General features: G+C 35.4%; 1 protein-coding gene across 6 annotated transcripts in view; it reads left to right on the forward strand.

Moving 5' to 3' along the window:
• LOC147579045 (uncharacterized) overlaps nt 1-13,028 on the forward strand; it is a 209,253-nt gene that overhangs the window by 98,283 nt on the left and 97,942 nt on the right. For 2 of the 6 annotated variants that reach the window (XM_086712846.1, XM_086712840.1), the window contains exon 3: nt 9,444-12,394. The exons of 3 other annotated variants lie outside the window; for them this stretch is intronic. In XM_086712846.1, the coding sequence (XP_086568972.1) occupies nt 9,444-9,610 (167 nt within the window). In that variant the 3' untranslated portion in view covers nt 9,611-12,394. One more of the 6 variants, XM_086712850.1, reaches the window with a different exon arrangement.

A 13,028-nucleotide genomic window follows, 5' to 3' on the forward strand; every position in this document is an offset into this window, starting at 1 on the left:
ATGAGTATGTACGTATTTATGTGTATGTTTGTAGGTATGTATGTGTTTTTGTAAGAGAATAAGTGTGTAAACATTTTTTAAAAAAATTTGTTTCTCCTGCCTGCTTTCCTCTTTCAACCATAACTTGAATCTTTGTACTGTGTCCCAGTGGGAGTGCTTTACGTGTTGAAATCATCTTAGAATTTCACAGTCTTTGAGACAGTGACTTTGATGCTACAGACCCAGAGAAGGATTAAATAATTACTTTATTAAGAGGGGAAAAAATGCAAATAGTAAACAGCTGCTGGAGAACCTAAGAAGTTTGAGAAACAGATCCATGAAAGATTCATATCCTTTTTTCTCCAGTCATTGCATATTTTATAATGATAAATTTTGTTTCTAAAATAATACTTTTATTTTAGAAAACAATAACTTGAAAAATAAATGAAGTATATATAAAGAGTAAATAAATATTAGCTATACTCTTACCACCCAGAGATATCCATTATTAATATTTTGGTATGTATCTTTTCATTTGCAGAAGAAGATGGTCTTTAATGAAAGAATCCAAATTTGGGAAATACTGAATCTAGTTCAGAAATTCTTCTAATTCTGAGCATGCATTTGGTCACCAATTTGTGACATAGAAACAGGACAAGAGTACCTTTAGCAGCTCTTAATTTTGCTTTACAAATTGACTTTATAAACAACTGTCCTGGGGCACCTGAGTGGCTCAGTCGGTTAGGCATCTGACTCTTGATTTCAGCTCAGGTCATAATCTCACAGTACGTGGGATCAAGCCCCACATCGGGTTCTGCACTGATAGCAGAGGGCCGGCTTGGGATTCTCTCTCTGCCTCTTCCCTGCTCACACTCTTCCTCTCTCTCTCTCTCACAAAATAAATAAACTTAAAAAAAATTAAAATAATTATCCTGCAGATTTTCTTTTTGAAGCTTAAAATCACTTGCATTTTACTTTTGCCCCTCCTCTGCCCCACTCCCTTTAACTCACTCTACTGTACCACCCTCTGCTCACCTTCAAGTACGAGTCAAAAGCCCCCACAACCACACGGTCCATAAGACATGTCAAAGTAGGAACATATAACCAATAATAATTAAACACACGTGGCAGGTACCACACCTAAAGCTGTCCTCTCTTTTAATCCTCATAAAGCTTTAAGAAAAAGATACTTTTAATATGCTTATTTTACTGATGAGGAAACTAAATATCAGAGAAATTAAGTGACTTCAGCTCAGGTCTACCTAATCTCAAAGCCACTATGATACTGCAGCAAACAAGGACAAAGAAAAGGCATGCCTAGACGCAATTGGGAAGACAAAAGTCTGTGTTTTGTGCTCTCAATTCTCAGCCAGTAGGAGGCCTTTTTGCAAATAGTGTTTGATGAGAAGAAAAGTATCTGTTAAAGGCCTTCTTGATTAGGGTGAGTGGGATGGTTTGAACATCGTGATGTTCCTAGGGAATATTGACTTCTAGAACATGAAAGCTGGCCTCTAGAGCTATAGGAAGTAGAGTATGATCTAATTAATTCCTTCAATTTACAGATAAAAAACTGAGGCCTGGAGAGGTGAGGTTACAATTTCCTAACATCAAGTATGGCTAGAAGCTAGGTCTCTTAATTCTCTGGACCTAGAGCTTTCTGATCACAACAAGACCAATGTGTTTCATAATATATTTGATTCTGATGAAACAAAATGATTTTATTTTTTTATTTATTTAAACAAAAAGTTTTAAATGTTTTATTTATTTTTGAGAGAGCACAAGCAGGGAAGGAGCAGTGAGAGGAGGACAGAGGATCTGAAGCCAGCTCTACTCTGCCCCTGATATGGGGCTTGAACTCACAAACTGTGAGATCATGACCTGAGCTGAAGTAGGATACTCAACTGACTGAGCATCCAGATGCCCAAAAACAAACTGATTTTAAATGGACTTTGGAAGGTATTGCTTTTCCACCTGCTAGATGAAATTCTCTAGGTTCAGTTTCTTTAGGCCTAGATTATACAGTGACTAATGTTTCCTTTCAAGGTTTTCTATCTTTCTGCTATTTTACCAACAGAATCACATCAGATTCAACCAATTCATATCACTGTATTTTAAAATCTCATGTGAAACTGCTTCTGCACCATCTGTCCTATGTGCCATTTTAATTTATATGGAATCATTTAAGGCAGAAGTTGTGCCTGAAATGGTTCCGTATTACAATGTGTATTCTTTTTTTTTTTTTTGTATTTGACTCTTTGTTCTAATTGCTTAAATGGAAAAATATGTTAAAAATAAACAGTAACCAAATGAAACTATAGTGTAAAACACAGTCCCTTCATGTAGTTTAATAGAATGAATAGCGTAGAAAATAAAATGATAAATCGATGCATATAGATTTATATCTGTTTGAATTCCTATGACCTGCTTTCCTGCCTTTCAAATATACTTACTTTAGAAGAGTTCATTCTAAAGTTTCCTGTCATGAATTCAGTGCTTCTCTTTAATCCAGAACTCATGGCCATTATTTAAGCCACTTTAGTTTTCAAGGTACTTTGTCTTTCCCATTGGTTTTGACCTTAAGCCTGATCTTGAGCCTGAGTTTGACTACTTAAAACAATTAAGTTGCAAAAATAACAAGAACCTTTCTCAATAGGACAGAAATGATGAGAACAGAATGTCCATTTAGTTTTATTCTGATAACGTGAGCTAGAATTCCCAGAAGACTGAATAAGAATAGATAATGAGGGCAGGTGTTATCAGATTAGTAGACTTATGAAGTAATTCTGTGGATGTCATTTAACAAAGTATGTTTTGGAAAACTAAGCTCTGTCAGCACCACACCCAGGACATTTATTATAGTATGCATTTCATATAAGCACATATGTGTTTTCTATATTGATGCTTTTTTTTTTTTTTTTGAGTTTGCTAAAGGCTTGGGGTGTGTTAAATAAAACACGGAGAAAGATATCTAAATGCTGGGTGACAAATGAGAGTGATAGATGTCTATAATTTATGCATCTGGGAATCTAATCTGTCATTACCTTGAGAAGAAAAGCATAGCATATGATTAAGGAATGAGCTACCTTTATAAATATCTTAAGTTTAAGAATGCTTGTAACTTAAATAATTTCATTTATATTTAGATAGGTATGGACATTTGTAAATCTTTTAAAATTGAAATATATTTGACATATAACATGTAAACGTAAGGGGTTCAACATGTTAATTTGATACATTAGTACATTGTAATAAGATTGCCATTGTAGCCATAATTAGCAACTCTACCATGTTACATAATTATTTCTTTTTAATGGTAATAATAATTAATTTTCTAAGTCTCTTAGCAAGTTGGATGATTATAATATAATATTAGTGTCTATATTCACTTTACTGTGCATTAAATCTCTGAGGCTTTTTTACAAGTGTGTACCCTTAAACAACATGTGTCCTATCTGCCAACCTTTCCTGGTAACACCATTTTGGTCTCTGCTTCTATGAGTTTGCCTTTTTATATTCCACATGTAAGTAATATCATGCAATATTTGTCTTTTTCTGTCTGATTTATCTCACTTAGTATAATGTCCTCAAGTTCCATCCATGTTGTTCCAAATATCAAGATGTGCTTCTTTCTCTTGGTTGGGTAATATTCTGTTATATATTATATATGTTATATATGTATATATATAATATATATTCTTTTTCTATGTATTATATATATATAATATATATATAAAGTGGCCATCTATGGATGAATATATATGTATGTGTGTGTGTATATACACACATATACACACACACATATATATATTCACACATATATACACACATATATATATTCATCCATAGATGGTCACTTAGGTTATTTTTATGTATTGGCCATTATGAATAATGTTGCAATAAACATGGGAGTGTATACATACCTTTGATACCCTATTTACACTTACTTTGGATATATACTCAGAAATAGAATTGCTGGATCAAAAGGTAGGTCTATTTTTAATTTTTTGAGGAAATTCCACACTTTACCGTAGTGGTTGAACCAATTTGTGTTCCCATCAGCAGTGTACAAATGTTCCCTTTTCACCACATCCTCACCAACACTTATTAACTCTTATCTTCCTGATGATAGCCATTTTAATAGGTATGAGATGATACCTCATTATGCTTTTGATTTGCACTTCCCTGATGATTAGTGATGCTGAGCATCTTTTTATATACCTGTTGGCCATTTGGATGTCTTTGAAAAAATGTCTATTTACTTTGTCCATTTTAAAGTCAGATTGTTGTGTTTGTCTTTGTTGTTGAGTTGAATAAGTTTGTATATTTTAATATTCACTAATTATACAATATTTAGAAATATTGTATGTCCTTGTAGTTTACCTTTGGCACATGACATAAAGAAACTTACATATTTATGCATCCAGAAATCCTTTTCTCAATTCTCTGACAGTGGCTGAGGGGAAAAAGAGAGTTTCCACATTAAAAAAAAAAAAAAAAAAATATTTATTTATTTTGAGAGAGAGAGAGAGAGAGAGAAAACACAAATGGGGGTGGGGCAGAGAGAGAGAGGGAGACAGAAAGAATCCCAAGCAGGCTCCGTGCTGTCAGCACAGAGCCCAATGTGGGGCCCGAACTCATGATATGGGCTGAAATCAAGAGTCAGACCTTTAATCAGCTGAGCCAGCCAGGTGCCCCAGGAGAGTTTCCACATTTTTTATGAAAAGTCTGTTCTATGATGTTGGGTGATGAAGTCCTATGTGGGGTTCAGATTCACTGATTGCCATATGTTTAGTAAATGTCTACTATATGCCAGATACTGGGGTAGGTTCTGGATACACAATGGTGAATGAGATATATATTACCCTTGCTTGTCAGAGCTTCTATCCCCATGGACTAGACAAAAAAGATAAATGACCACAAATTGTGAAAATGCTTTAAAAGAAACAGACTGTGAACTCTGGTAAGGAATCTGTAGGGTAAAGGTGATAGGCAAGAAAGGCCTCTGGGAAGAGATGACATTAAATAGAATACATGATGAAGTGGGGAAGGGGTGAGGTTGTGGCTTTGGTTACTACCATTTGTTGAGCTACAGGCCTGAGCTAAATTTTTTAATATATTATTTAACAACTCTAAAATATTATGCTCATATTACAGAGGAACAAACCAAGGCCTCAGTTACCAAGGTCACACAGCTGGTAAGAGGAGGAGGGGAAGTAGGCAGAGGGGGACAGAATCCCCAGTCTGACTCCAGAGTTCTTCACTTTTGAAGCTATAATTCCACTCCTAGGAAAACTATTATAAAGGAATAACCAGAAATTAAATTACCAATTTAAGTAAAAGGATGATTCTCTCAACAACTCTCTGTTTTTCAAGTTTCTACTAATCTTTTATTTGGAGAATAAACAATGATTTCAGATTGAGTTACAGTTGCATTTAGTAGTATTCTTTATCTTCTGTTTTTAAATGATTTACATGTAGGAGGCTAAAAATAAGTAACCATAAAAATTCTAGAAGAGTGGTCAGATTTTATCAGTTTGTACTTGGAGAAAGGCAAAGAAATAGAGTGGGAAGGGAACATATAAACTGAAAAAACGAGAAACAACTACAGAGAAGATGGGTTTTGAGATGAGATGAGAGAGAGAATGTCTTCCAAGTTAGAGTTTAGCCTGAAAGAAACAATTTTCTCCCTGGCTACCCAAAGCCAGTGAGATCTCCAGAGCTATCGCAAATACAATTACAAAAGGCACTCTCAGACGTTTTTCAGGACGCTTTCACAAAGAATATTCACATATAATGGGCACATGTCCAACATTTCTTTAATTCCATGGATTTATGCAAACTTAAGTAGAAACAGAAATAGAAAATATATTTGATGAAATCTATGTAGCTGGGCTTGAAAGTTACACTACTTTTAATGACTGACTATTAAATAAAGCAGGCAGAGAAAATAAAAACTCTTGATTGATTAGAATATTCATCCTGAATCTAAGTGGGTTTGGACCTACCTAGATTATGGTCCTGAAGAAGCTACCTAATGAAAGAACATGCCAGAAAAAATTATCCAAAATTTGAAAATAAGGCATGTGCATGCATGCACACATGTGCACATGCGCACACACACACACACACACACACACACACACACACACACACACACAATGAGCAGCATGTCTTTCAATATATACAGGGGCAAAGGCCATTCAAGGATTGTGTAGGGAATGTACTTAGTTCATAGCAATACTTACTATTGATTAAAGGCCCAGACTCAGTAAATTCACTCTGTTAACTTAAAAACTGTTGGGGCGCCTGGGTGGCGCAGTCGGTTAAGCGTCCGACTTCAGCCAGGTCACGATCTCGCGTGTCCGTGAGTTCGAGCCCCGCGTCAGGCTCTGGGCTGATGGCTCGGAGCCTGGAGCCTGTTTCCGATTCTGTGTCTCCCTCTCTCTCTGCCCCTCCCCCGTTCATGCTCTGTCTCTCTGTCCCAAAAATAAATAAAAAAACGTTGAAAAAAAATTAAAAAAAAAAAAAAAAACTGTCATAATGAGATGGTGGTGCCGGCTGGTAGAACAGATAACCCCAGAGATTTATGGCCCATTGGTCATTATCAGTTTATATCTAAACCAACAATCTTATCTTAATATTTCTTTGTGAAATTTCCTATAAACAGCCCAGCTTCTTAAATGCATTTTGAACTTGTCCTAACATCTCACTGGTTCTCTCATTAGTCAATGAGTTAAATAAAATCTTTTACATGTGTTAATTTTAGATTTGCTTTAGAGTCATGACTTTACTTTTTTTTGAAAATTATACTTTAACGTAGAGGATAAAGAGTCTACCCTCATTAGTAATTTTATTGTGTCTTATTGATGCCCAGTGAACTGGGATTGTTATTTGGATTTTGCTGTGAATATTTATTCCTGCGACTTAATTTGTAATTCACTGTGTATATTTATTCCTGTTAGTTAAAGCTCCGCAGAGGAAGTTTCATTCTTTTAGTGCGCTTGCAAACAAATCCTCAAAAATTTTAACTAGGTGAAATACTCAGATTTGGTGGATCCAATTAGCATTTGTAGCCAGGACCCGGATGCCCAGAGTAGACTAAGCAAAGGCCAATTTGGTGCTCTGGCTAAGTAGAGTTGACATCTGATTTCCTCCTTTGTCTCATTATCCTTCTGTTCTCCTGTATACATTTTGCAGGATATTTTGAAACAGGTTTTTTTAACAGAGCGGTTGAGTGGGCCACTACTTCTCATCTGTTTGCATTCCTTTGTTATTTGCCACTCAGTAAAGTGAATGAATACCCAAATGCTTAACAGCAATCATATATGCCTAGGTTCTATGCTTACAATGTTTCACTGACTTAAAAAAATATAGATTCTAGGGGCACCTGGGTGGGTCAGTGGGTTGAGCATCTGACTCTTGATTTTGGCTCAGGTCATGATCCCAGAGTTGTGGGATCCAGCCCCATGTTGGGCTCCACACTGGAGCCTGCTTAAGGTTCCTTCTCTCTCTCTCTCTCTCTCTCTCTCTCTCTCTCTCTCTCTCTCTCCTCTCTCTCTCTCTCTCTCTTCCCCCTCCTCCCCCATGCCCCCTCCCCCACTTGCTCTCAATCTCTCTAAAATAAAAAAAAAATGACAAAAATAAAAGAATATAGATTCCCAATAGATTCCCACTTCACAAGTAGTACTTATTAATGGATTTCTCCATTTCTTACACTGGAAGTTAATGACAGATAGTTGAGATTGCTTTGAATTATGAGGAAACTCTGATATGAGTGAAGTGTACTGATAACCAAGCATTCACTTACTGATCACATCTCCTTTATCTACATTCCATTAATTCTGTATAAAGTCATGCTTTTTAACTGAAGGTGTTTTGTTAGCTAATGTGCTATGGAGATAACATCTCTAAAAAATTCCCAGCTCAAAGTATCCTAGTATAACAGTTGAAAGTGATAACTTGAACTTTACTTGGGACTAAATATATCAGCACCATCAGTATTTTTCACTTTTGTAAAACAACAACAACGAAGCTGTTGAAATGTAGATGTTCAAATTTTGCCTGATCCTCCCGTCAAGTGCCTTCCAATACTGATAGCTATTCTGCATGAAACCCATTTGTCATCTTTCTGCAATTGCAAAAGGGAAGATAGGAGGAGGGACCAGGGAATTGCCCTACTATTGAAAAAGAAACTAGGGGTTTCCTTTGTGTTTTACATTTACTTGCTGTAGACAAGTCAAACCCTTGTTAGGTTCCTGAATGCTAAAGTTCCAAAAAAAAAGTCTCAAGACCTCTCATTGTATCCTGAAACTTTAACCTTTTCTAAAACAATTATCTTGTTTTGACACGAACTGGTGACATGATATTTGGCAAGTCAGTTAACCTCTCCCTTCTGAGTTTCCTTATCTTGAGAAGATAGTTCTTAAAACAGGTGATTGGGAAGATTTCTTTTAAGTAGGCATCTTTGAGTCTTTAACTTGGGCCTTTGTCTAGAGAGACCAGTTTATAAGCTCTAAATAATTTGTGAGCTTCCTCCTAAAATAATAACACTTGACATTTGTGTTTACAGTTTACAAATTGCTCCCAGCAAAAGGTTTGTCCCCTCATAACTAACAGCTTGCGCTACATAGTAAGTGCTCAGAATACATTTGTTGTCAATTAATACATTCACTATAAATGTTAAATGTTACTATTTTCCAAGTATTATAATAGTAATAGATGAGAAAAACATTTGGCCTTCACTCATTTTCTTTCTGGGCATGAGTCATTTATATCCATTATAATGGAAAGTAAATAATTTCTTAGGTGATTTGCAAAAGGTAAAATATCAAAAGAATATTGGATTTGAAGATAGAATAACTCATTTCTAATCTGGCTCTGCAACTCAGCTGGACAGTTCATATTCCTTACCTGCAAAGTGGGAATAGTATCTCATAGAGGATTTCATCATCTATAAAGTGCTTTACAAATGTGAGATTTTCTCATTCTTTGACTAATTTATACAACCCTACATATTATATTTGGCTCTATTAATTTTTTTCCCCAGGATTAAAATGGAAAACTGGAAAGGTTGATGGACTTATGTTCACATAACCAAGCTGAAAAGCCAGGGAAGTTATGACAAGGTTGAAGTCTGTTCATCAGAAGTGAATGAAACAAAAAGGTCAAGCTTCCTAATCATTTGATCATCTGAATAATGATGACTAACCAGTTAGACTGGCCATTGACATCCATAACAGACATGATCAGCCCTACCATAGGTAATTTAATGGAAATGACAACCATTAAAACACAGGACTGGAAGTAAAGAAACCTGGCTTTAGACTCCTGCAAATGAAAGGGAATATGATCAAAAGTTAATCACTCAGCCTTTCTGAGCCTCAGTTTTGACTTTGTGAAATTATGATTGGGAGTAAATGACTTTCATGTTTCTCATTTGGCTTTATTGCTGACACCTGTTCCAGCCACACCTTCCAATGATGGAGTTGAGGTAAGTATTTTATTTTTTGTTACATTTTTATGTATCCTCAAATTTATCTGGAACGGCATTTTCAATTGTTCTTTATTTTGTGCCTACGGATCATTGCATTTTAGGTTAGTCAAAACACCAGTCTTGGTTTTTATGATTTGATATTTGAAAGAATGTTTCCAAAGGAAATTTAAAGAGACTGATAATTAAATTGACCTGTTCACAATTCAGAGAATAAATTTGGCATGTTCTTTTTACAGCAAAAATGATTTTCTCAACATAGTCCAAATTAATAATAAACCAAAATGATTGTATTCTAAGATTATGTATATCTAAATCATAAAATGAGACTGTTGATTTAATTAAATCAGATCAAATACAGTTTTTCTTCAATAGCACATCATCACTCAAGCTTAAAAATATTTTGGAGGTAAGTAAAGCTCTATTCTAAGCTCACTTTTAGAGAGAGAAATTCTACTTAGGAGAAGGAAACAAGTAAGGATGGAAAACTGTCTTCCAAGGACACTGGAGAAAGTATCTCCATGGAGACATGTGAATGTGAATCAACCTGGGGAGGCAATTCGTGAATCAACCTTAAGTAAAGTGAGTCAGCATCTCCCTGTGACAGCACATACCTTGCCACCATCTATTACTCAGGGCCATAAAATTTTCTTGAGATGAGATCAAGCAGGATGGGGACCGAGCACTGGGTCTCTGCAGCTGGCAACCCCTTATAGCTCTACTAGTGTCTGTTACATTGGGTACGTAGGAAGAGGAAGAGGAAGAAAGTGGCTATTGGTTAGGCAACAAACATGATCTTCCACACATATTATCCAGCATACTCATAGATGATTAATTTCCTCTAAGAGAGTACCTGTTCAATCATGATTTCCAGCTCTTACACTCTTTCTTTTAAGCCACAGGGCTACTTTAGAAAAGAAAAAGAAATCTGTGCAAAATAGAAAAGAAAAAAAAACCTAACTTCTTTCACCTGAGTATTATTGAGGTAATTGCCATGGAATCATAGAATTCTGAAAAAGTTTATAAAGCACTGTTCTAGTTTGTCAATTTTTCTTAGATTGTGACATCCAGAAATAAAGGCATAATTCGGGACTGGTTTGGCATGCATAAAACTGATCTACCAGCTCACTTATTTATATCTGGTAGATGCTTTTTTTAACCCAACTTCCATTCTGGATCAACCCAAGCTGTCCATTCCCTCTGTAAAACTTACCCATTGAAGCCCACGGTGCTGAAGACTCAAGACTAGGGAGGCTACTCTACTCTCTAGTGTAGTCTGAATGTCTCCTCTCTCCGTTGAGTAGTACCCTTACCAGGACTCAGTTGTGCTCTCCCCAGCTGTTCATGATAGTTGCACATGTCACTGCAATAATGTATTTTGAATATCATACAACAAAATAAATATGAATGCAGAAATAAAGTTGTTTTGTGAGAACTAAGTTGACAGAAATTAACTTGACATGGATTGTCAACCTAAATGTAAGAGCTACACGTATAAAACTTCTAGAAGAAAATCTAGGAGATCATCTTTGAGACCTTGGGTGAAGCTCAGATTTCTTAGGACACAAGAAGCACAAACGATAAAAGAAAAAAAAATCAGTAAATTGGACTCCATCAAAATGAAAAACTGTTCATCTCTGAAAGAAAACGAAAAGGCAAGCCATGAACTGGGAGAAACTATTTGCAACACATACACTTGATGAAACACACACATCCAAAATAACAAAGTCTCACAATTCAATAATAAGATAAACAACCCAGTTGAAAGTAATCAAAAGGGTTGAACAAGTAAGTAAATGGATGTTGGATGTAAGAGCCAGGTTTCTCACTGGTAGAGAGGGAAGTTATAGAACGAGCAAGAAGAGAAGGGTAAAATGAACCCGTGGTATTGGATTAGAGTTGGAGACATCTTATGTATTAGCTTAATATATACACAAATGGATACATACAGAAAATATTATAGATCTATATGTGTACACGATTTCATACACAAAATAACCTATTTCTGTCTGCTAAGAGGACATAAAGGACTTCAAGCACAGCTGGGCCTCATCAAAACAGGAAAGTGGTCTATTCAATCAAGCCTCAAGGGAGCTTCTCTCTCTGCCTCTACTGCTCTCTGTGGTCACATGGTGTCTTTAATATCTCACCTAATGCTGCTACATTCTCCAATTTTTCTTGCAACTGGCTTTTCCAAAAATGGCACTTGTATTAAAAAATAACTGTATGTTTGGGTCCACTTATAATTTCTATTTTGTCATTGATTTATAGGTCTATCTTTATGCCAGATCACGTGTCTTGATTATTACAGTGTTATAAAATGGTAGTGTAAGTCCTCACTCATTGGTCTTTGTTTTCAAAAATGTTGTGGCTCTTGCAAACTCTGCATTTCTACACACATTTAAGAATTCACATATTAACTTCTACCAAAGACCACAGATTTTGAATAAAATTGTATGGAACCTGTGTATCAATTTAGGAAGAAGTAACATCTTAATAGTATTAAGTTTCCTGTCCATTTTATCTCTCTATTTAGATTTTTCTTTAGTATCTCTCACTAGTGTTTTGTGCTTTTCAGTGTATAGGACTTATACGTATTTTGTTAAATTTATTATTAAAAATATTTCATGTTTTCATGCTATTTGAAATATTAATTTTTAATTTTATTTTTCAAATGCTTGTTGCATATATGTATGATGAGTTTTTGTATATTGACCAAGTATCCAATGACCATGCTGACCTCACATTTATTTTAATAGCTTTTTTGTAGATTTTAAAAATTTTCTACATAAACAATCATATTTATGAAGTCAAAAAGATTTTTTAAATTTCCAATCTGCAGGCTGTTTATTTCTTTTTCTTGCCCTATTTTGCACTGGCTATTTTGTTTTTGTTTTTTTGTTTTTTTTTTTATTTTTGGGACAGAGAGAGACAGAGCATGAACAGGGGAGGGGCAGAGAGAGAGGGAGACACAGAATCGGAAACAGGCTCCAGGCTCTGAGCCATCAGCCCAGAGCCCGACACTGGGCTCGGACCCACGGACCGCGAGATCATGACCTGGCTGAAGTCGGACGCTTAACCGACTGCGCCACCCAGGCGCCCCATGCACTGGCTATTTTGAATGTAGGTGGTAACAGTAAACATCCTCACTTCGTTCTTAGTTACAGTCTAAAAATGTTCAGTCTTTCATTAGTAAGTATGATATTAGCTTTAAGTTTTCCATAGATATCACTAATGATTTTTTAATCACAATAGCTATTGAATTTTGTCAAATGCTTATTAAGCATCTATTATGATGATCATATGCTTTTTCTAGTTTAATTTGGTAAATTACATGGATTGACTTTTGAATATTAAACCAACCTTGCCTTCCTAGAATGAATCCCATTGTCATGATATATTTACTTTTTTACATGTTGCTAGATTTAATTTCATATTTAATTTCAAATTTTCATACTTCTTTCTTCTTATAATGTCTTTCTGATTTTGGTATCAGGATAATGTGGCCTCATAAAAAGAGTGGTGAAGTATTCTTTTGTTATTTACTTTCTATGTTTGT

Source organism: Puma concolor, chromosome B4, assembly GCF_028749965.1.
Source record: "Puma concolor isolate L17-30 chromosome B4, mPumCon1.1.hap2, whole genome shotgun sequence".
NCBI classification, from domain to species: domain Eukaryota; kingdom Metazoa; phylum Chordata; class Mammalia; order Carnivora; family Felidae; genus Puma; species Puma concolor.